The sequence below is a fragment of the Halyomorpha halys genome, unplaced genomic scaffold (genome assembly GCF_000696795.3).
Source record: "Halyomorpha halys isolate HHAL.00 unplaced genomic scaffold, Hhal_1.1 Scaffold309.1, whole genome shotgun sequence".
Taxonomy (NCBI): Eukaryota; Metazoa; Arthropoda; class Insecta; order Hemiptera; family Pentatomidae; genus Halyomorpha; species Halyomorpha halys.
Genome location: NW_027115271.1, coordinates 551814 through 574908, shown reverse-complemented (window position 1 = coordinate 574908; position 23095 = coordinate 551814). Strand labels below are relative to the sequence as shown.

Below are 23095 nucleotides of genomic sequence, written 5' to 3'. Positions count from 1 at the left end.
ATTTGATCTTCGTTGTTTAAGGTATAATAGAACCAAGCAAGTTGAATGACTGTTAAGGAAACCAGTAATTCTTAGTAAATAAAAAAAACAAAAAACTAAAGCAATGCAATTAAAATAAATACAAGAATATTATGGCCTAACTTGTTTGAGATTGTTTGGGATAAAACTCGTAGATCAAAAGAGTTTTCAGGGTTAACAAGATCAGACTTAAACAAATTGAATTGAGCAGCAATGACTCAAAAATCCAATAGCAGATTAGAGCAACAGGACAATCTTTTTGGGCCTTAAAATAAAGACTTCAACAGAAAAGAGGTGAGAAAGGAGACCTAAGACAATGTATATAAACAGAACTATATAGAACAGGATTAGGAACACTACAATTGGATCCATTTTAAGTGAGAATCCAATACAAACTGTGATAGAAGAATCCAAACTAAGATGGTTTATCCAACTTCTTAGAATCCAAACTAAGATGGTTTATCCAACTCCTTAGAATCCAAACTAAGATGGTTTATCCAACTCCTTAGAATGCCAAACTATCGCCTTGCTAAGGAGGATAATGAGACAAAGGTTAAAGGGATGCAGCCAAGAAATAAGCCCAGAAAAGATAGGGCAAGTATTTAGAAAGGAGAAGGTGATATCTAACTGTTTTGTGCTCCTTTACTTTTTCGAGAATCATTCTCAAGAAGAATCTATGTTTGACCTAGTCCTGAACCCTGCTTGATACTAGCCTTTCTCCCTTTCAGCTTAGAGGACAAATTTCTGAAAAAGGACATTTGATAGGACCTTTTAAGTAAAAGAAGAACTGTATCTCTATAGTTTTCACACTCCATCTGGTCACTCTTTTTGTGAAGCGGACAAATTTCAGACATTTATTCCTTATCTCTAGACCTCAAATATCCTTTCTTCTTCCCATAGTGCAAGGATGAGGTTGTGAAGTTCCTTCATGAGTCACTCACCATCATTATTACATCTCCGCCTGTATGTCTAGTCCTAGGACCTTATTATTCTTTGACTTCATAATGACTGCCCCAACCCGTTCCTCTTCTAGTGACACCAAGACATTTGGAAAATCATCCACCCTTCAAGAAGCATTTACTCCTTTCCACTTTCAAATCCTGCCAATTCCATTACTTCCTACTATACAGCTCTAAATGAATTGAAATTGTTCTTAATTTACAATCAAAATTTATAACAACTAATATAATAACTCATTATTTATACAGGAAGATTATTAGCTGGCTCAGGTTGTGGTAAAAAATAGTACAAAAATATAAGAAAAAATATTTATTAGTAACCAATGTTTCGCCTTACTTCGCAGGACTGAGTCCTGGGTGAACTCTTCTTTCTGGTCTAGAAATTATTCATACTATTAAGTCCTCTCTATTTAAATTATTTGCTTTATGTATTGATATTAGAAGTTTATTTTTGTTTAAAGGATTAAAAGTTAAGTCATCATGATTTACTATAATTTGATTTTTCAATTAATTTGTTCCTTTTTTCTTTTACTCTTCGGCTCTAAAGCCTGCCTAATACTGTAATGTCACTTTAAAGATGTGTATTCCAGAATTAAGAAATAGTTTATTATTATTTCTAGGCTAAGTAATCTCCAAACCAAGTATATAAAACATTGTTTATTTTTATCTGAAAAGATACAAAATAGCATTTAATTATTTTTAAAATAAGTTCAGTTAAGTAAGTGCCGTTGCATTGTACACACAGGCGTTCAAGAAAGTAGATCAATACTCAACTGATCATCTCATGTGGAATGACAGTTACTTCCAGTTAAATCCCTTGTTGCAGTTGGACATTAGTGTTAGGGCAATGAGTATATACTTTTGATTTGAAATAGCCCCAAAGAAAAAATCATAAGGCTTTAAGTTTGATCTTTTCCTTGCGGTGAAAGAATAGTTTTTAATAAAGTTTCAATTATGAAAGCAGTCTACTTCATCTTAAGAAAAGCAATGTTGTTTATTATGAAGACTGAAAGAGAAATATCTTTCATTCTTTCGCTATTCACTATGCCATACTTGTATAGAAATGTGAATTACTTTTCCAATACCCCATATGTATATTATTTTACACATATCCCCTAAAGGTTCTACCAACCTAGGCATCTATAATACAATAAACTGCCAAGTGGTCATATTATATCTACTTAATGAAGACTAAATCTCATTACTCATTCATTCATAAAAAAAATAACTTCGATAAGAATATTCAAACACAATTTAAATAGTTTTGAATAGAATATCTATTTATTACACTTAAAGCCAAATTTTGTTCATTTTTGTAATTTTCATATCATCTGGAACCTTTAGATTTAAGACATTAGAATAACCTATTTTAAGTTATTATGTTGATGGAATATTGGTGTTAATTGCATGTTGGTAATAAATTTACATTCCGATTGTTTTCCTTTCTCGGTTGGTAATGGAAACTTGGTGGTGGTTAGTGGAACTCAAGGCTTTGTTGTGGTTAAATGGTAAATTTATGGATATTATTTTGAAATTATCAACAGTTGATGACACAGTAGAACCTTACCAAGTATATGGAAAGTTTACCGTAATGGTTCCAGAATTTTACGCAAGTATTGGTATTGGGCTCCTTTGCAAGTTTCTTTTGAATCTTAGATTATGGAGGTGTTTGTATTCTCATTACTATATTGTACCCTTGCTTGATATCTATGAAGTTTTAAATATTGATTTATTTATCTAAAAATATTTCAATAACCTGTTTTCCTTTCAAGATGTATAGTTGGTCTTCATAAAATTCTTTTTAAGCATTTGGTGTAGTAATTTGATTATAGTTGAAGATTTAGGAAAAAATGCTTTGCATGCCTCGGAAAAAAAAATTGAATTATTTTGTTGGTAAACAGTTCTTCTTTTATATCTTTTATGTTATCTATTAGTAGATTGTAGAAAAAAAAATAGATTTATAATGACTAATTGATTATAGTTACTAGTGGAAGGAGTACATTAATTATTTTTAAAAAAAACTGTAGGCTAAATAAATTGCATGTTTTATTGAGATTTTATTTATTTATTTATTTTTTTTTTTTGTAGTATTAGAATAGAAAAACCTTTAATGTTTATGTAGATTTCATAACAAAGTTTAACTATCTGTCTGCAGTTATGTAAGTAACAGTAGTAGTTTGCTTTTTATTTTAATTCAGCTATAGTGGGCTCTTGCTAAACCTGTCATTAAACAGAAAAAAAATTGAAGTTCACACATACATTCAATAAAACCATATGTACTATAAATATTTTAAGCCTGATTCCCATGGCTCGTGCCTTCTCAACCCTGGGGTAACATTTTTAAATTATGAGGTTTGGGACCCAAAGATTAATAATTACTCGGAGAGGCACGGCCCCATGCATTGACAGTAAACCCCTCCAAAATTAAAAGCTTAAGGATCGACAGTTAAAAAGTCTCCCATTCCCATGACCTGTTATGGTTGGTAATAGCATTCATTCTGTGCGTGACATGCAGATAGATAGCAAATTACCTTGTTTAAATTAACAAGGCAATGGCGATTACCTTTCACAACTTTTATTTAGTTTTCCCATCCATCAATGGCTTTTGCAAGCCTACCTTTTTTTCTTCTTAAAAAGCTCGCCATCAAACTGTACATGAGGCCACTGAGACACATTACTTCCTCGTCATAACTGTACTCTATAACATGCTCTGTGATTCTGGACACTCTACCTACCAATTGTAAGTGGCCACTAAAGATTTTCCAAGTCATGAACCTTTTCATGCCAAACAAATGAAAATTTTACACTATTTAAAACAAAAAAATGAATATCTGAACAGGATATTATTTTGTTTTTTTAAAACTTGGTTTAAATTAATTTGCATTAGCAAGAGTTTATTATATTTCCAAGTTTATTGTTATTAGTGAAGCCCCACTACGTACTAGATATAGATACATAAATGTTTGACTAGTGGAATAAACTTGGTCTTTAGGAGGGGCTGTCATAGTACTAAAAAGTATTTGATTCAATTCAGCTTGGATTTTCAATACAAGGAAACACGTTGATAAAATTGATCAAATAATAAATTTGATGTCTACCTAATTAAATTTATAGGAGCCAAAATGAATTAAATTATATTATTTTTATTTATCCTTGAAAATGATAAGTTTCATAACTGTTCAAATGTCAATCAAGATATTCTGTTGGTGATATAGTCTTCCTTAAATTACTGAACTTCTATAAATGGCCTTCCATCTTGGTGAGTATTTAAAAGAACATTTATCTTTTTATGTTAAAGTAAGCAAAATAAAAATCCTATTTTTGACTTCCCAAAAGAGCACAAATAGTAACACTCCGCTAACTGATTATTTTGCATAAAATATCATTCATATTTTGTTTTGTTTTTTAATCAGCTTCTACATTTATAGCCAGGAAGAATTTATGATGACTTGTGTCTAATATTAATGATTCAATGTCTAATATTAATTCTAAAATAATTTGTACTGCGTTACATAAAAAGAAATCTACCTTTTTTTTTTTTTAATTTGTTTGCATATTTTGTCTCTACCAAGATTAATTTTAAGTTTTTTGTTGAAAATCTCAACCAACCAACTTAGTGCCTAGTAGTTCAACTGCCACTTGAGAAATTGTTTGGTCTAATTAAAATTAGATCTGTTAATTTATAGAGTTATCAATAATTTATTTTAATGATTGTAACTTGTTAAAAAATTAGGCCAAATTTTGGAAGGGAAGGATGAAAATACTTAAGGAATTTCGAGGATTCTTTTTGGAATATTTCCAGTAATTAGTTAGATCTGAGCCTGGAACAGTAGTAATAAGATCACGTATTAACAAATATTCCTTTTCCTTAAATATAGCAAATATGAATGGTTAAATTTCTTTTAATGAGGTAAAACAGTAAATTCAAGAACTGTCAACATTAGCACATTTCCATTTTTTTTTTTAATTTAATGAATGCCAAAGCTCTTATTAGAAAATGCTTACTTTGAAAACATACTAGTAAAGAATTCAACATCTTACAATAAAATAGAGTATTACTATGAAAATTGACATTTTTTGTTATTATTAACCGAAGGCAGAAAAAAATTATGTTAAATGATGACAATAAAATTAATGCATGTAAACTTAAAATGTTTCTTAGAAAAAAAAAGCTATTAGTTATGCATTTAAAAATAAATTGTTCTTTAGATACTCTAGAAAAAAAGCTGTTTTATTTTTATTTTTATGTTCTTACTTTCTTTGGTGATAGCTTTGTGTACAAATCACATATTTATTTGTTGGATATTTTGGTTGTACATATGATATATCATATTATAATGTGTTAACTAATTTTTTGAATATAGATAAGTACAGAGGAGCATCAATAATTCGCTATCATTATTTCAAATTCATTATTTGTTTTTACAAAACAGAAGTTATGTATTACAACAATAGTTAAGCTATGAACTAAGTGATTTTTAATATAGTTTATTGTGAATTTCATCTACAGTAGAACTTTGATTATCCAGAGAATAGAGGAGTGGATTCGTAAGGATAAATTAAAGTAATTTTTAATTGAAAGACTTTTTATTTTACGAAATACATGCGTATGTGTGTAAAACATAATGAGCACTTGAAATAAAATGTAATTTTTTTTTTTTTTCCTGTTTGAGATAATTTACCTTACTTCAGTCTTTAATTTGTCTCTAAGTCATAAGATCAAGGAAGTAAAAAATTCCTTGTAGATTGGATTTCAAGAGGATATCAGCTTTCGTTGCTTGGCTAATCAGAATTTTCAGCACCATGAAGCACTAAATATTTCTTAAACTTTCTTGAAACCCTTCTGATTTTTCACAAACCGTTGTTAAACTAGAAATCGGAAATTCTTTAGTTAGCTTTCATTAAAACTTTTCAAAAACAGCAGATTCCATTCAAATAATGATGACTTTTTCTCACAGCTGAAAAAAATTGATTCTGCAGAAGACATGATTTGAAAATGTATTTTTTTTTTTCATTTGATTAAGTCATAAAAAACAGTAACAACACCGAACTCATCCACAACTTTTTTTTAACAACTTACAGGAGGGGTTCCCAACCTAAAGCATGCGTACCACTTAGTGTTTTTTAAAATGTTTATAAAAAAAAAAAATATTAATTTTTCTGGAATGAAAGTGGTAATTTAGAATTGGCTTCGATGCTATTCTGATAATATAAATTGTAAATCCACAGAAAGGGTGATAGTAATTAATGGAACGACAAAGTGTGAGCTTGAAGTTTTTGTCTTTAAGAAATTTTCCAGAACTCTGAGATTTTCCAAAGCAATATTGTAGTATGTTTGGTTCAAAAGATGAATGAGTCAAGTCTTTCTCTAACATGAGGCTGGTCAGAAATAAATATTATTTTTCATTCATATATTCTCACTAGAAGAATTAATTATTCTTATCTTCAATCATAATTTAACATTGAAAATATGTCCAAAAAAAAAAAAGGAAAAATGGAGTATAGGAAAGGGAGGTGGGTACAGTTGCAACATGCGTCAATGCAGGAAATCCTTGGTTGTAGCGTTATAAAAAGGTTGGGTACCCCTGGATTACAGCAGGGTTTATAACCAATACTTTTCTGATTAGAAAAAGAATGTATATGTTTATATTTAATAATCATTGTTAACTGATTGTAATGAATATGAACAATAAAGATAAAAACAAACTGCGAAGAGTGATCTGAGCTGTTTGAAAGAAAGGTGAATACGTAACAATTTCCTAGAAAAATAATATACAACTGAGTCAAGTCTGTTAAATAGCCATGGGTGAAAAGTTAGACACTTCTTTTTTTACAGAATAGTTAGGACAGTACACCATTAATCAAAGTTCTACAGTATGTATATAATCATTTGATAATAATTATGGAACCAAAAAAATAATTCATAGCCTATATTGTGTGTATTTTCGATACTCAAATAGCAGTAAATAACTGACCATTAAATGGTTCACCAGTTCAGGCATCACCAGAACAGGAAAAAATAAGATCTAGTAAATGCAGACCAAAGAGAGCACATCTAAAATCAACATTCTAAAAAAAGCCTAATTAAATAGAAATGAAAATCCAAACCAACTCAGAATATTCTACTATTGATACTTTAGACTAGTCTCAGCTCAGAATAAGCTTATTCTGAGAATAACCTATATTCTTTCCCTGTAATAGGGTAACAGACAGACAATTTGATGAACTAAAACAGAATTATTTGAAGTGAGATGAATTAATAGTAATACTTTATAATATATGAGTGGATAATCCCAAGTTTTTAATCAACCTCTCCCACCTTATTTTAGAAGTTTTTAAACCATTTAAGAGTTCAAATTTTTGAAACCCAGCCTTATAACATAACATAAATTATGAATAGTAATTACTACTCATAATTTCGATCATTTTTTTGTTCAGAGTATAGTGGTTTTTGACATACAATGATCATTAAGTAAGCAAGTGGTATCTGTTTTTTATATACTTAGATAAAGATAAAAATTCTATTTTTGCTTATACTGATTCGATTACTTGTTTTGTTTCATAGAGAACTAAATTATCATTTAAATAAGCGCCTATTATGTTCCAAAATATGTATAGTTTTTTTTTCATTTTAAAAGCAAAAGTATTTCAACAACAGTAATTAATAAAAAATGTTCAGCGTTTCGGCAAAAACACTCTTTAGGAACAACATTTTGTTACTTACAAATTATAGTACAACTTACGGACTCAAACTTCCAAATTCAGGGGGTGAGATAACCCTACTCTACTTCAAAGCAAAAGTGAAGCCAAAAAGATCACGTTTTCTGTTTTGCTCTCTAGAGATATAAATTTTATGGCTGACGTAAGAGTAAAAGATAAATTGAAATCTATCTTTTTCTGTTGAACTATATAAAATTGTTAGTGGTGTTCATATTTAATCATACAGTGAATGCTCCCATCTGAACCAAAATGGCAACATTATTAATAGAAATAGAATAAAATTGATTCAGAACTTACATAATATTAAATAATTGTTTTAACTACATGTCTTATTTTAATAATCTTAAAAAGAATGGCAAAGTTGAGGTGGTAAATCAGTAAATTCAGTTCAACAGCTTTGATGAGCCATGCCACCTTAGGTCTGCATTTATATGATCTAATTTTTTTCTACTCAGATGTTACCTGAATATGTGAAACATTCATTGATTGATCAGTTATTTACTTATATAAGAGACTTTAGGTGGTCATAAAAGTTCTCTTCATCTATCCAAGTGGAGTGATGTTACTCTGTAATTTACTTTAGAATTATCTCTGTTTGCTGTATAAAAGGAGTTAAATCCAAGAATATAGTTTTGAGAAAAACAAAATTCAAACTTTTATAAATTTGATTTTAAGTTTCTTTAGTGACTAACTTTATTGTTTATTTGGTAGCACATTAGCCTAATACTCAATACATGATTTTGAAGATCATTTGATGTTACCTTCAGCATCTTAACACTTTATCTTATGTATCAAAATCTAATAATTATTATACAATATAACAGTCATTAGGTTAAAATAAATAGCAGTACATTTATAGTTTGGGTAGCTGTGTGAAGGCCTAATAGAAAATGTCATAAAAATGGGAATTAATGAAAATAAATATCATTAAAATTCAACATTCTGTCTAGACATAAATTTAAGAGGTGTGGCGCACTATCACAAGGCCTCAGACAATAAGCATTCAATAAGGTTATGTTAGCTCGACAGGATATTATTTGTTACTACTTGTAATATTAAAACAATCTTTAAGAGTAATCAACTTAAATTTTAGCAGGATAGTAATTCCTCTCTTTTGGATATTGGCCTGTAGTAAAGTGGGGGACAGCAAGTTCTAAACGTATTCACTTTGGATATTTGCAAGACAAATTACAATCCATTATTCCATATAATCAATAATCAAAATTGAATACTAACATAACTAATACAAATTATAACCACTTTTTATTAAAACATATAACTCATTGTCATAAATTATACAACAATAGAGGCTTATCCCTATTTAACCTTGGTTCATTTATTGTTAAATCCATCAAATACAGTCTACTCAGTAAAAATTCAGAGCCAGTAATTTACAAATATAAATCACCGCAGATTTTGGATTTGCCAGACTGCAGTGATAGGACAAGAGGTGAAGTGAAATAATAAAAAAGTTTTTAGTACTAAAAAAATGGAAAATTTTCTGATTCACTAACATCCTTCTAAGTGTATGATTCCTATTCAGATTGATTATTAAAGTGAAATTTTGGCCGGTGATGTCTCTATAATCACTGTGTGCAAAAAACTAGCTTTAAGAAGATCAGAAAACTTTTTTTTTACCTAGCTAAAAGCACTGCAGTCTATAACTATAATTGCGCACCATCCACATTACAACAATGTAGCATAAAAGAGAAAAATACCACAACATTATAATGCGCTTATTAAAGCTTGAGATATGTAGATTCTAAGAATCTAAGTAAATAAACTTAAGGGGTTGATCAAATTGATCAATTCAGACCGTTTGGGGTCCACGGCACAATCCACTCCAAACAGCGCGAACATCAGCCCTGCAAATTAGTCTCACCAGCATATAATGTGGTGTACTGTCTGATACTCAGCATTACAGAATCTGCACATGGGTGATTTTATAAGCTTGAGGTTAAACATATGTAGTCTATCTGTGTAGATCCCTATAATTTTCCTAAGAGAAAACCTGTCCAGCTGAAGCAGTATATCTCCAGCTTAGATCATTTAATCATACTTTTAAATAATACATTTACAAATACAATATCATATTATATAAGCAACTTTAAAGAATTAACAAGAAATTAACACTAAATAAAAAGCGATGATTGCATCTAGAATCAATGTTCGGACAACCATGTTCCTTTGTTTGTCTGTCAGGTGTTAGCGTCTGTTCATGAAACTTACTCTTTGTCTTTCTATATAAAACCTTCGCTAAATCCACAACATGTAGTAAAGGTGGTTTACTTTAATCCTTTTCAGATTATTTTTCAATTCTGTTTTTCTCAAAACTACTATAATTTTGGGAATTAATTCCTTTTACACAGCCAACACAGATGCACAATTAAGTATCAAATATGTAAGTGTATTTTTTTTTTTTAACTATCTTATCTAACTGATGCTCTGCTGTATATAAATTTATGTTTAGATGATTGTATTCGTATTTGTTTGGTTTCATTATTCAATAATAAGGATTATTGATGGGAGCTGTACATCATTTTTATTTTTTAAATTTAGGTACATCTAATAAAACTTGAAATTTTTTGCAGTGAAATTCTAAAATATGTAACTGTTGGTGAGGGGCTAAATGAGTCAAAAAGTATTCGTATATTGCTGTTAAATACAAATTGCAGCGAGGACGTGGTGAAGGAAGCTCGCCTGACTTCTGTAAGCATGGATACACTGTTTCCATATTTGCTATTAGTTGCCTATTAATTTCTCGTTTTGTCCTGTAGCTCTCATTGGTTGATATTCTAACAAAATTTAAGCAAATATATTTTTATTGCAATTTCCACAGATATTTTTCTTATATGGCTTGAAAACTGAAGGAATGTTTTGCTTGATGCCTGCATCGCATGCTCTCTATTGCTTTTTAATATTATTCTAATGATGATGAATTCAATGGAATGAATCTATAATATGACTGTACTTTTTTTTAAAATATTTTACTGATCATATTTAAGATAGATTGAATTTGTTTTTAGACAGGAATTAGTTTTTACAACTATTTTTGGAAATATTTCTCATGGATTAATACCATTCTCAGCAGCAGTAACATTAAAATCAGATGTCGATTTATCGTTAGAGGATTGCGCTGGAAGTGGTAATAAAGCTGCAAAATATTTTTTGGTAAGAATTTTATCTGGTTGCAATTTAATGTACTAATAATTATATTTTTTACATTATTTTTGTTGTACAACGGACTCTCATTATAAAATGGATTAAGATATAATGTGGGTTTTCATCTCTGATTAGTCTTGAAATAAGATGATGATATAGTTTTTTTGTTTTCTCACATAGTAGAACAAAATATAATTTAAAAAAATTAACAAGCTGTAATTTCATACTTCTATGTTGATAGTTTATTTTTCATCCTGGTTTCTCATCTTTAATTGAGATCAACCTCTCTTTTTTGATTTTCTGTTTTAGGGAACGTTCATAGCAAGATTCATCCCGAATTCAATTTAAGACAAAATCTCATTGCATTTATTTGTCACTTCTAGGGAATGGAAACAAAGAATATGAATTAAGATTCCCTTTCATGAAGTTTATTAAACTGTTATACCTTTTTTTTGAAAGAAGCACAAATAGCTATTGGATTTCATTTCCTCTTGGCTCAGGCCATGATGAGGGTTTGTTGTATTCATTTGATTTATTCATTTTATTTTAACACACTGCAGAGGATATTTGAAAACAATTAATAAAATGTTTGTGGTTCTATTGCATTTTGCTAAGATTGGAATGTAAAATACATCCAACTTTTGGGATGTAGGTCATATATTGGTGTAAAGTTTATTGAAAATTCAATTGCTCGGTAAGTAGAGCACTTAAATTAAGTCCGGAGTATACCGGGCGGGCGCGGGCGCGAGTTGCTACCCCCCCCCACAGGGCTCGGTCTTCTAACTTCTGGCCCTGCTTTAAGTGCAGATAATTTATTTATTTTTTTATATCAACCGTAGATCAACTATAGTATCAGAAGACCTCCTGGGGCACACCCAACTTCTTTGAAGAAGGTATTTTGTCCTTCATTTTGTTGTAAGATTAAACTGTAAGTTGAGCATGATCATGATGCTGACCACACCACCTTGTCTAATCATTGATCAAGGAACTGATTTCCTCTATGAAATACTGTTTCTTGCTCTATGAAGTGAATCCAAGAACTTAATGGGTTGTAGTGGTGACAGGATTTTATTTCAGCTAGGAGGTGGGAGCATAAGCACTTTCAAAATCAACACTACTTTTACTTTCCCTATAGTAACCCCTCCCCCCCTCCTTTTATAATTTTGCTTCCTTATAAGGAAAAGTCATATCTACTTCCATTTTGATTCTGGATATTAAAAAAATAAAAACATAAAATCTGAATTCAAAGAGAGATAAAATCCTGTGTTTAAACATTACCTATTGCCTCAGTAAAAAAAGAAAAAAAAGGAACCATGCATAGTAAAACTTTGCTATAACAAGCAGGATCTATGGATCCTAGGGTCCACATAAAAAGAGTTTAACCAAGAACAGAAAAAAAAAAACTACAATGAATTTTTTCATTGCATTAATGTTCAAATAAAAATATTGCAATAAAAACAGTTAAATCTACATTATTGATGGCCTTGATTCAAGGTATTTAAGAAAAAAAAAAACCAATTGATTTATAGATTTTAATGTTTCTTCCTGAGAATGAGGAAGAAGTCCACAAATCATCTTTAACATGTTCGAAACATCTTGTGATTGGTTTAATTTCATATTCTTCCCCTTTTTATGTCCTATCTCTTTCAATACTTTGTGGTCAGGTGTGCGGACAAAATAAAACAAAAAATATTTAACAACTATTTATTTTCCGACGTTTCTCCCCAGTTTACAGAGCTTCATCAAGGCATAAAACAATGCCATAAATAAACTGGGACAGGTGGGTGGCCCTCATCTGTTCTTTACTTATTTATTGTTATATCTTTAATTTTATTTTTATTTATTCTTTCTTAACCTTTATTTATTTAATCTCAACTTACTTCTTTATATTTCATCTTTTAGTGAGTTAAATTTTGTTTTCTCATATCTGCTTTTCTATTTTTACGTGTTATTGCACTTCCTATTCATTTTTAACCTAATAGTTTGAGTATTTTCATCATTGTCTATTTTATATTAATACTATTCTTATTTCTTCTTTTCGTTCATTTGTATATAATTTTCTTTTCACTTATATTTACAAAATTTACATTTTTGTATCTCGTTATCTTACTATATTAAATATTTTTAGTTGTTTTTTGTATTATTTTAGCCCTGATGAAGTTCTACAAAGTGGGTTGAAATGTTGGCAAATAAATAGTTGTTTAGCATTTTTTGTTTTCCTTTCACCAAACCTCTGACCATCTTCTTCATTATTTTATATATAAACTTAGCTGGTTACGACCTAAAAGTGTTGGTGGAAATTGTTTACAATTATTATTTACAAGATTTTTTATATTTAGTAAAGTATTTTCTAATTATTTCAAAATTCTTTCATTACTGTTGGAGAGCTGATCTTTTTCTTCTTGAACTTATTCTTGTGTCAAAATATTTAATATTAACTAAATTTATGGTCATTTAAAACTGACCTATAGCATGAAAATTCAATTATACTCAATATTTATATAATAATTATAGTATAAGAAGTAAGTAAGTTTTCATTATTTGTGATTTATTCTTTGCTTTGAAAGTGCGTAATTTGTTTTCCTTTGCTTCTTTATTAATGTTATAATTTTGACTGATATAATTTATATTTGCATGAATTGACTGCAGTATTAAAACTTTGGTGTTGTCTTGATGATTGATTTGTCATTTTAATAAAAATTTTAAAATTCTTTAATTTAAAATATGATTGCTCATAATTTAACTAATATTTTTTTTGTATTATTTATTTAAGTTATTTCTATTATTATTTTTTTAACAGGCCAGATTTTCATACAGCAAAAACATAAAAGCACATAGAAAAGAGAGTGTAAATATGAAATTGTTTTGTAATAGTGTTGACATACGATGAAAAATATCATAAAAGTAAATCAATCAAATAAAAATTAATCATAAATATATCAAAAGTCATTTTATCCTCATACACAAATTTTATAAAAATAAAAAAAAAATGAATTAACTATAAAAGTTCTTTAAATATTTTTCTATTAATATAAAATCTTGTTTCTTCCAATAATTTTTTGGAGTATTCCTCTATCTTTAGGGATTTTTCTTCTTAAATAACGATACATTGGTGAAAGGAAAATTTTTTCTTCAATAAATAAATATATAGAAAATTGGTTTTCACTAATGCAGACAGATTATTTGTAATAAGAAGTTATATAATATAAATAGTTGTTATTAATTTTAAAAAAATAATCTATCAAAATGTTGATTTGGGGAGAAGATGGTCGGGGGGGTGTGGTCAGCAGAAAAAACACAGATAAACCAAAACTTATTTATTTGTGCCAATGTTTCAACCTGAAAATCAGATCAAAACTTCAGTGAAAATAAATAATTATTTTGTTTATTTGTGTTTTTTCTGCTGACCTCATCCCTCTGACCATCTCCTCTTATATATCTATGGTTAACTATCTTCACCTCAAAATGTTTATTTGGTTGAAATATATTATCTAATTCATCTTAAAAAAATATATGTTTCAAATTAAACAAAAATAGACTACATCCCTAAATATCAAAAATAAAAATGGATTTTATTGCTTCTAAAAGTACAAAACAAAGATTTCATATTGCCTCTCTTATAAAATGCAAACAAAATAAATGGACAATTGCATAAAAATCTCATCTTAGTTCATATTACATTTACTAAGAAATATGTGACAGTATAAGAGTAAGGTGAGCTCAGCGAGTAAGGTACTAGACTCCTACCTCCTTGACCTAGGTTTAAGTTTGGCTAAGAAAGATAATTTATATTGTTACATCAGGACATAAGACTGACTTAAGGAGACCCTTCTGGAGTACCCCAGCCTCCCTTAGTTGTTACCCTTAAGGTGAGGTTCACACCAGAGTGATTTTTAGCACTATAGTGGTGTGGTAGATGACTTTTATTTCAAGATAAGCAATGTCCATATTGAAGTGATAAGACCCAATCATGTGATAAGAGATAGAAAGAAAAGTTTGGTATAATTAATCATGTGGGCAGTGGTTGCATCCATATAATTTAATGAATGCGAAACATAGTTCTGCCATAATTACAAGAGAGCTTTCTCAGCATTCGTTAGTTAGGCTTACAGATCACCACTTTGGACTTTGAAAAAGATTTATTAAACAAGACCAAGTTATATTTGAATAACGAAATAAACTACATATAAGGTGCATTTTGATGAGCGATGGTCTAACTCCAGCTGGCCTTAATACACCCACTATCAGGTTCTGATGCTGCAGGCAGCACAATTATACAGGGTGATTGTTATATGAATGATCTAAGGTTTTGACTCCTTCCTCCCCAAGAACAAAAATCAGTCAATAAAACTTCTGGTATAGGTGTGATAGGCCAAGGGTCCCTGTTTGGGTACTAGTTAACGTTTTGTGTTCTTAACAGAATTCTTCAACAGTGATAAGGGATCGTAATCCAGGTAGAAATAAAGAGGTTTCTATATCTCCAGATGATCTTTCATCAAAGAAGAGCTTACAAAACTTATCTGAGACAAATCTGCCTTAATTGTCCATGTTCAGGCGCCATTTAAGATTTCGCATTTGATTTTCAAAAAGGGCTTATTAAACAATAGCGAAATTAATAATAATTAATCAATAAAATGAACTATATACAAAGTGCTCTTTGATGGATAATGGTCAGACTTGGAAGAATGGGCGTGCATCTCCAGCTGGCCTTGACACACCCACAATGAGGTCCATATCAAGCAATCAGCAGAATCACATGAGAATGAGGAATCCTCAAATGGCATGATGTGAGGCTTTAGCTTTCTAAATTTCATGAATTGGATCTGATGGATTCAGAATGATTTTAGTTCCTAGTAATTCTTGTCAGCTTGCCTTGAAGATATTTAGATTGAGACTGGCCGTTTCACTAACAGAAAAACTGCTCATTACTTTGAGTTAAATAAAAAGAACACATATAATAAAAATTTTGAGTCAGTAATTCCACAAGAGCTGAAAGAAGTCACAAAGATAATATTATCTTCCTTCACAAAATTGTATGACGCTGCAAAGAAATGAGCAGGCTATCTAATTACTTGATATTAGTATATGACAGATTTTGCAATCATAAAGTGTGAACTCATTTTATAGTTCATTGAAGCTTTGATGGACCTGTGTATGTTTCTTAAAAGGTAATTGTGTAACATCGCTTATGACCTGTAACTGTAGATGTATTTCAATGCTCAGGTGTGAACCTCTCCTTGTTAGGTAAGGAGATAACCTGGGTAACCACCTTATGGATGATGACGATATTTCATCTGAGTATAACAATTGGTCAAGGAAAAATATTTCTTCATAAAGTACCCAAAACCAAGACCATTCATGAGTTGTAACTTTACAAGTTTAATACATGATAGAATGTTAATAATAATATAATTTTAAAAGGATTTTTTTAATTTTTTATCTCAGTAACTAATTAATATCTTTTTTTTTATTTTTTATTTAGGTAAACAAGAATGAGTGCTGCTATGGTCATGATTACACCAAAGACCAAGAAATGGTATCTTTTGTTTTTTTTATATTTATAGTTTTTAATTTTATATTCAAATAATTATTTTTTAATTTATTGTCTATGATCATTTGTGTAAAAAGTTGACTTATTTTGGAGAGCTTTATACTAGGTTTTTGCAAACGTTATGTACAAAATAATAGGTATTTAAATTTTAGTATGAATTAAAATTAGTTTACTCAAAATATATAAGAAAAAGGGGCCATACATACAAAAGATTAAGTAGAACTTATTTTTCAATAATTTTTATATATTTTATTTTATACCAGATCGGCCTGGTTGATATAACCGTGATTATTTTTCAATACATCATGAGGTTCTATATCTATAATAGGAAACCAAATTTGCAGCTTCAAACAGCCTGTGCAATCTAACCTAAACCAGTGAAATGTTAGCACTTTTTTTCGGTTGTTCCTAACTAGATAAATCAAGAACTGTGCACCTTACAGAAACCCTTTTCTTCTTTTTTAAAGTAGTTAAAATTTGAGACCAAAATGAGCTCTGTACAATGATTACTTTCTAAGATACGGTTTCAAATAGACCATTTTTCCCAAAAAGTTAAAATTGTTCATAATCATCTCTTACTTTATAAAATATCTTAAAAAATATTTGTTCTATGAGAACAGACATACAGAATGATTTAAGCAAATTACATCATCTTTCATCTCAATGTGTAGGAGCTGGTTTACCAATGGTTCTCTTAAAAATAATTGATAATAAAAAAAAAATATGCTCAAGTTCTAATTATTATATTCAAGTAAAAAAAAATTAATAAAAAACGCAAATCAAGTAAACAGGATACAAATAAATTATTATACTCAAGACTAGAGTATGACCTGAACCAATTCAAAATTATAACATTAAAATAATTATAACATTAAATATTGCTTAATTTATTTTCAGAGCCCTTGCCCATGTAAATGGGAAAACAATACCTCAATAGAGTGCAGATTCCGTGAGATAAAAAATGGTAATTATTGTGCTATTGTTCAATTTATTGACCCACGTTGCGATCGAACTTCACTCTGGATAGGTAAACATGAAGCTGATTGTTCTTGGTCAGCCGATAAAGGTAACAGTTATATACATTAGATAATATGAATTATATATTTGTATACGTATGATAATATTTCAGAAGAGAATGATAGAATAAATTATTTTGTAATAAAAAAAGGAACCAAAGAAAAAGATGTTTACATTACTCATAAAATTATTATAATTTTAAAAAATTGTTTTCCTTCTGTAGTTATTGGAAATGCTTCAATGAACTGTCAAAGTTTCCTTTTTTAATTTTTTTTTTTTATATTAATGTAGTTGAATCATTGTAATGACTAAAATTTTTAAGAAATAATAATTAAACTTTTTAAAGAATGCAGTAATTTTATTCATTAATTATTAAAAAATTTTTTTTAGTGGCACAAGGAAAAATCACACCAACTGAAGTTATTGCTAATGATGTTAATAGTACTCAACATAATAACAGTTATCTGATTATTATCTATTGTTTATTCGTTCTTATTATAACTGCTGCGATTATGTTCACAGTTATTTATTTTAAAAAAGAAAAGAAAAAGGGGCGCCCTTATATTATTGATATTGTAGAAAATTCTTGTTTTATAAGCAAGGGGGAAAAAATTCTCCTCCTGTATCCGCGTGACTGTGAAAGATTCATGACTGCTATGACAAAATTCAGAATGATATTGAAGGAATCTTGTGGATGCAAAGTAAGTGTCAAAATTTTTAGATTTATGAAAATTGAATAGCAATAAATGAAATAAAATAAAAAATAATTTATTATTCTGGGACTAGGTCCCTTCAGAATAATTATAAGGTAATTTTAATTTCACAACATATATTGGCCAAAGACAATGTGGCCACACTTAATTATAACTTATATTAGAATTTTATATAAATAATTCAGATATAGATTAAAAAAAAAATTAAAAACTAACGGACTAAATACATAAAAAACAAACTAATAAGGTAGTTACATCTGTACTATTATAATATCGGACAAGATTGGTGAAGTAAAAGGTAATTAAATATCAGTGTTTTAAACGAGGGAAGGGTTGGTACATAACATATATTAGAGGGAATGGAGCTTGGGTAAAAAATGATTTATCTAACACAGCAGTTCATAAGATGTTTAAGTTTAGATTTGAGATTACCTGAGAAGTCCATCACATACCTTGCAGCTATAGTCAAAGTGGGGGAAAACAAGAGAGGAAACTAAGAGTTGATGGGTTTTATGTTTTAAGGAGATTCTATTGAATTGCTTCAGGTTAGCTATGGTTCAAAGGGAAATTTGGGCAATGTGTGGTTTCCAGGATAAAATTCGATCAAAAGTGACTCCAAGATTTTGACTGACATATGGAATGAAATAGTAGTTCTGTTTAGGATAAGGTTGGGGCGGTCCTGGAATATATTTCAGTAGAGAGTGAGAACCAATTAAGATAGCTTTAGTCTTTTCGGTATTGAACGTAAGTTTCTTGTCTATTGCCCAAGTGCTTATACTATTGATGATAATAAACAGAAGCATGATAATAAACTTTTATTTAATGCTTTTATAGATTTAAAAAAATACATCAAATCAAATACAAAAGTTAAAATAAATAAAAAATACAGTGAGAGAGATGGAAATAAGTGAAGTAGTATGTATGATAATGATGGTTTTAGTTATATTGTTTAATATTTCATATTAATATGTAATTTATATTAGGTAGGAAAACTTTATATTCATACTAGAAATTAAAAGAAAATCTGTGTGGTGTGCGCATCACACACAGCTTTCACTTACCCAGAGATGGGCAAAAATTAGCTATAGTTGAAACTGATAACTAAAATTGCCATGGCAATGACCCTTCTTCATGAATGAACCATTGATAAATAAATATCGTATCCATGAATATTTTAGGTATTAGTTTTAACTATAGCTAATTTTTCCCCAACTCTGCACTTAGCACACTATTTTGAATTGAAATAAATTCTTGTTCGTTTCAGAACAAATATTTTTATATTAATCCCTGTGAAAATACTTTCTTGGACTCAGTTTCCAAATGAGCCTTTCAGTTAATGATTAACAAACTAGATTCCACTTTAAAACTTTCACCGAACACAAATTTCTATAAGAAGATGTTCAGGGGTGTGGTCAAAAAAACAAAAAATTGACTATTTTATTTTTAATAAGCCATTAACATATTTTATACAAAATATATCATCCTTGTTTTAATATTTTCAAGGTCCACGATGCTTGGGATGAAGAGAGTTTTGACAAAGTTGCCGAGTCCATTGAAACTTGGTCTTGGCCGTTAATACAGGATGAAAACACAAAAATCATTGTCATTCTTACCGAATGCTCAAAGATTATAGAAGAGTCTTATATTGGTGATGACCACTTTGCCACGTACAGAGATCCAAAAGCATTTGATAAAGTTTTCGCACAGTCAGTCAAAGCTTTGAATGAGTACTTCGCCACCAGATCTGATAGCTACCAAAGGGTGTTCGTAGTGAGGTAAGTAACATTATATATACACAAGCAAGTTAGAAGTTTATAAATCAATCTCTCGGTTGGCGGTATGTCATGTAGGGCAGATGTGGGATTTCGAGCATTATGGCTTCTTAGAAAAATTTAAAAGGGTTTTTAAAAAAAAATGACTGCTCCTTCACTAACATACGCCTAAATTTACTTTGAGTCCGGAAACAGGTATTGTCTCAATGTACTCCTATACACTGAAAACGCACTTCAATTATATTTTAAAAGTTCTGAATATGCTTGGTATCCGCTTACCTCATATCCTAGGAGAAGAGGCGGACAAAAGAAAGTTTATTGGTACCGGAAGTGGCTGTAATTGAAAATTTGAAATGAAGGAGTGTTATGGAGTTAATCTTAATCCTTCAAATATTGCAGATCAATGCGGAAGATTGACTGCAGTCAGACATAGCATAAACGAATTGGAAAAACAAATTTCTCCATTCCAAAGTAATCTTGAAAAATTTCTCCTATCCAGTTTTTTTTTTTGTACGGTAAATATGGTAAAGCCGTATTAAAACGATAATTTTTATTTGATATTGATGCAGTCAACTTTCTGTAGTAGAGGGGGATTACTCTATTTAAGTAAGAAACCGTGGACAGATGAAAGTATGGATAACTGCCCTGTCTATAACTCCTACTTATACAAATACCTTTCACTTATTGGGAACCTATTCCAAGTATAGCAAAATTGAAATAAAATATTTTGGGCAACAGACTTGCTCTCCAGAACAATTATTCAGTTTATTATAAGGCAATGATTGGAGAGCTCTTAGCAATTATGTATGACGGGCTATGCAAGAAAGAGCTCAGCTGGTTAGTATTTGAGGGGATAACTCCATACCACAGTTGTTACAATTTCCTTGTTGCTTTAACATAAATACTGTTTTGTTATTATAAACTATTACTTGTTAAAATCATTATTTTTAACTTATATAATATTTTAAAGTGGAAATGGTCGGGAGGGGGTGCAGTCAGGAAAAAAAAAACCTGAGTTAGCATAAATAAATAATTTTTTGTTTATTTGTGTTTCTTTTTTTTTGCTGACCGCACCCCCCTGTGACCATCTTCTCCACTTATTAATCTATTGTCAACTACCTACACCTCATTATATATATTTTTTTCTTATGTTTTAATGTTTATATGCTTCTAGTATTCCACACATACTTCAATAGATGGATGTTTTTCCATTGTCAATGTGTTTTTTAAAATTATTGTTAACATTTAAAAAAAAAGAAAAAGTAACATACCTAGTACTGAATGACACAGATTTTTCAAAAGTTGATCTTTTTTTTTTTTTTTTTAAATATTTTTTTGAGATTCAATCAATTAAGCCAATATTAAAATTATCAATTACTTAATGTAAAATAAAACACTTTAAAGATGTTATTGGAATAGAGAAATGCATTATTTATCAAACAATGCTTGCCAAATTCATTGGATTGTTTGTTGTTGGAGGTTTTGCAATTTTGCAAATATTCTAATATAAATTCAAGAAAGACATATTTTTTTCATACAGAAGCTGTTATTTGTAGTGATAAAAAGATTTTAAGAATGATGAGTGCGAACCAAAACAAATATCAAAAGTATGTTATTCTAAACAATCTAAGTATAAATATTTTTTTAATGGGCTATGATGAAATCATTTTTTACACAAAGAAATCCAATATTGCAGTGTAGTAACGTATCTTAAGATACAAAAGTCAAATTGATTCAACAAAACAAATTAAAATTACATACATAGTTATCTCAGTTATATATTTGTGGCCCAGGTTTTATGAAACTGTTATTTTACTTCATAATTTTTAATTTAATTTGAATTATTAAAGCATTTTTTAAAAATTATTTATTTTTATTTTTTAGGCTAGACGAAACACCTGTTATTGATTTCAGTTTCCATTTCAACCCCGCTACTATTTATATATTACCTTATGGATTGCAGACCCTAGTAAATGATTTACAAAGGTAAGTGTTTTTGTTTTTACTATTTATAGTTATATTCTTGTTTATTACGAAATTGAATGATAACTATTACAATCTCCGATTGCATGACGGCTTCATTATCTTTTGTTAAACTGTTGTATTCTTGGTAGGAACAAAATTTATGTTCGTTATTAGCAGAAAAATAAAAATTTAGTTTATAATTTTCACCTTTCCTGATCTTAAGATTTTTGTTAAAAAAAAAAAAAAAAATAGCGATAGCATCACCACAAGCAAATGAATCTACACAAAATTTGGGGACGTGTATAGGGTTGTATGTGAAAGTTGTATGTTGTGCATACCCCATCATACAAAAATAGTGATAACATCAACAAAAGCCAATTAATCTTCATAAAATTTGGGGACGCGTGTAGGGTTGTATGATGTGCATACTGCATCATACAAAAATAGTGACAACACCAACAAAATCCAATTACTCTACACAAAATTTGGGGATATGTGTAGGGTTGTATGTGAAAGTTGTATGATGTGCGAACCGCATCATATTTTTTTTTAACATTTAATACATAATATTACTGTATGTCTATAATATTCATTTTAAACATTGTATTTGTGTTTTGTTAATTATTATAATCTCATTATTTTTATTTTTTAAATTTCTGTAATTATGGTGCAACCAAGATCAGTTTACCTCTGAGTAAAGGGAGAGGGAGATGCGCAGGGGCAAACCCCCCACTCGATCTGTTTAAACAACCACTTCTGACTGTACGGAGCATGCATAGTACGTGTTTTTCCTCCCAAATCTTGTACTGCACATGCTCCAAACAGTTCTGGATAGTCCAAAGTGGATGTTGGAACCTACTCAGTTGTTGGAACAGACCTACTCAGTTGAATGAACTACCTTTCCTTTCCTCTCTTCAACCTTCTTCTACTACTTTACAAATAGAAATTCCTCATATCAGTTTTCTTAAAACTATTTTTCATTAACATCACAAGACTATGAGTTTAACATTGCAAGTAAACTAAGTAGAGGAAAAACTACCCACTCACAAACCAAAAACGTAATTAGGAATGTAATTATGAGAGATAGTTGACCGTGGATGATAAATGAGGAGATGATGGTTGGGGGTGTGGTCAATGAAACACAAATAAGTATGACTAACTTATTTTAATGTGCCGACGTTTCGGCTAGAGTTTCTAGCCTTCTTCAGGGCTAAAAAC

The 23095-nt window shown here is 29.6% G+C and overlaps 1 protein-coding gene across 2 annotated transcripts in view; it reads left to right on the top strand.

The window, feature by feature from the left end:
• LOC106681105 (uncharacterized) overlaps positions 1–23095 on the top strand; it is a 40624-nt gene that overhangs the window by 15224 nt on the left and 2305 nt on the right. The window contains exons 5-10 of one of the 2 annotated variants that reach the window (XM_014421263.2): positions 10724–10868; positions 16342–16395; positions 17308–17476; positions 17818–18128; positions 19644–19915; positions 21797–21898. In XM_014421263.2, coding sequence (XP_014276749.1) covers positions 10724–10868; positions 16342–16395; positions 17308–17476; positions 17818–18128; positions 19644–19915; positions 21797–21898 — 1053 coding nt within the window. Of the gene's footprint in view, positions 1–10288; positions 10407–10723; positions 10869–16341; positions 16396–17307; positions 17477–17817; positions 18129–19643; positions 19916–21796; positions 21899–23095 lie in introns of both variants that reach the window. The other variant, XM_014421264.3, reaches the window with a different exon arrangement.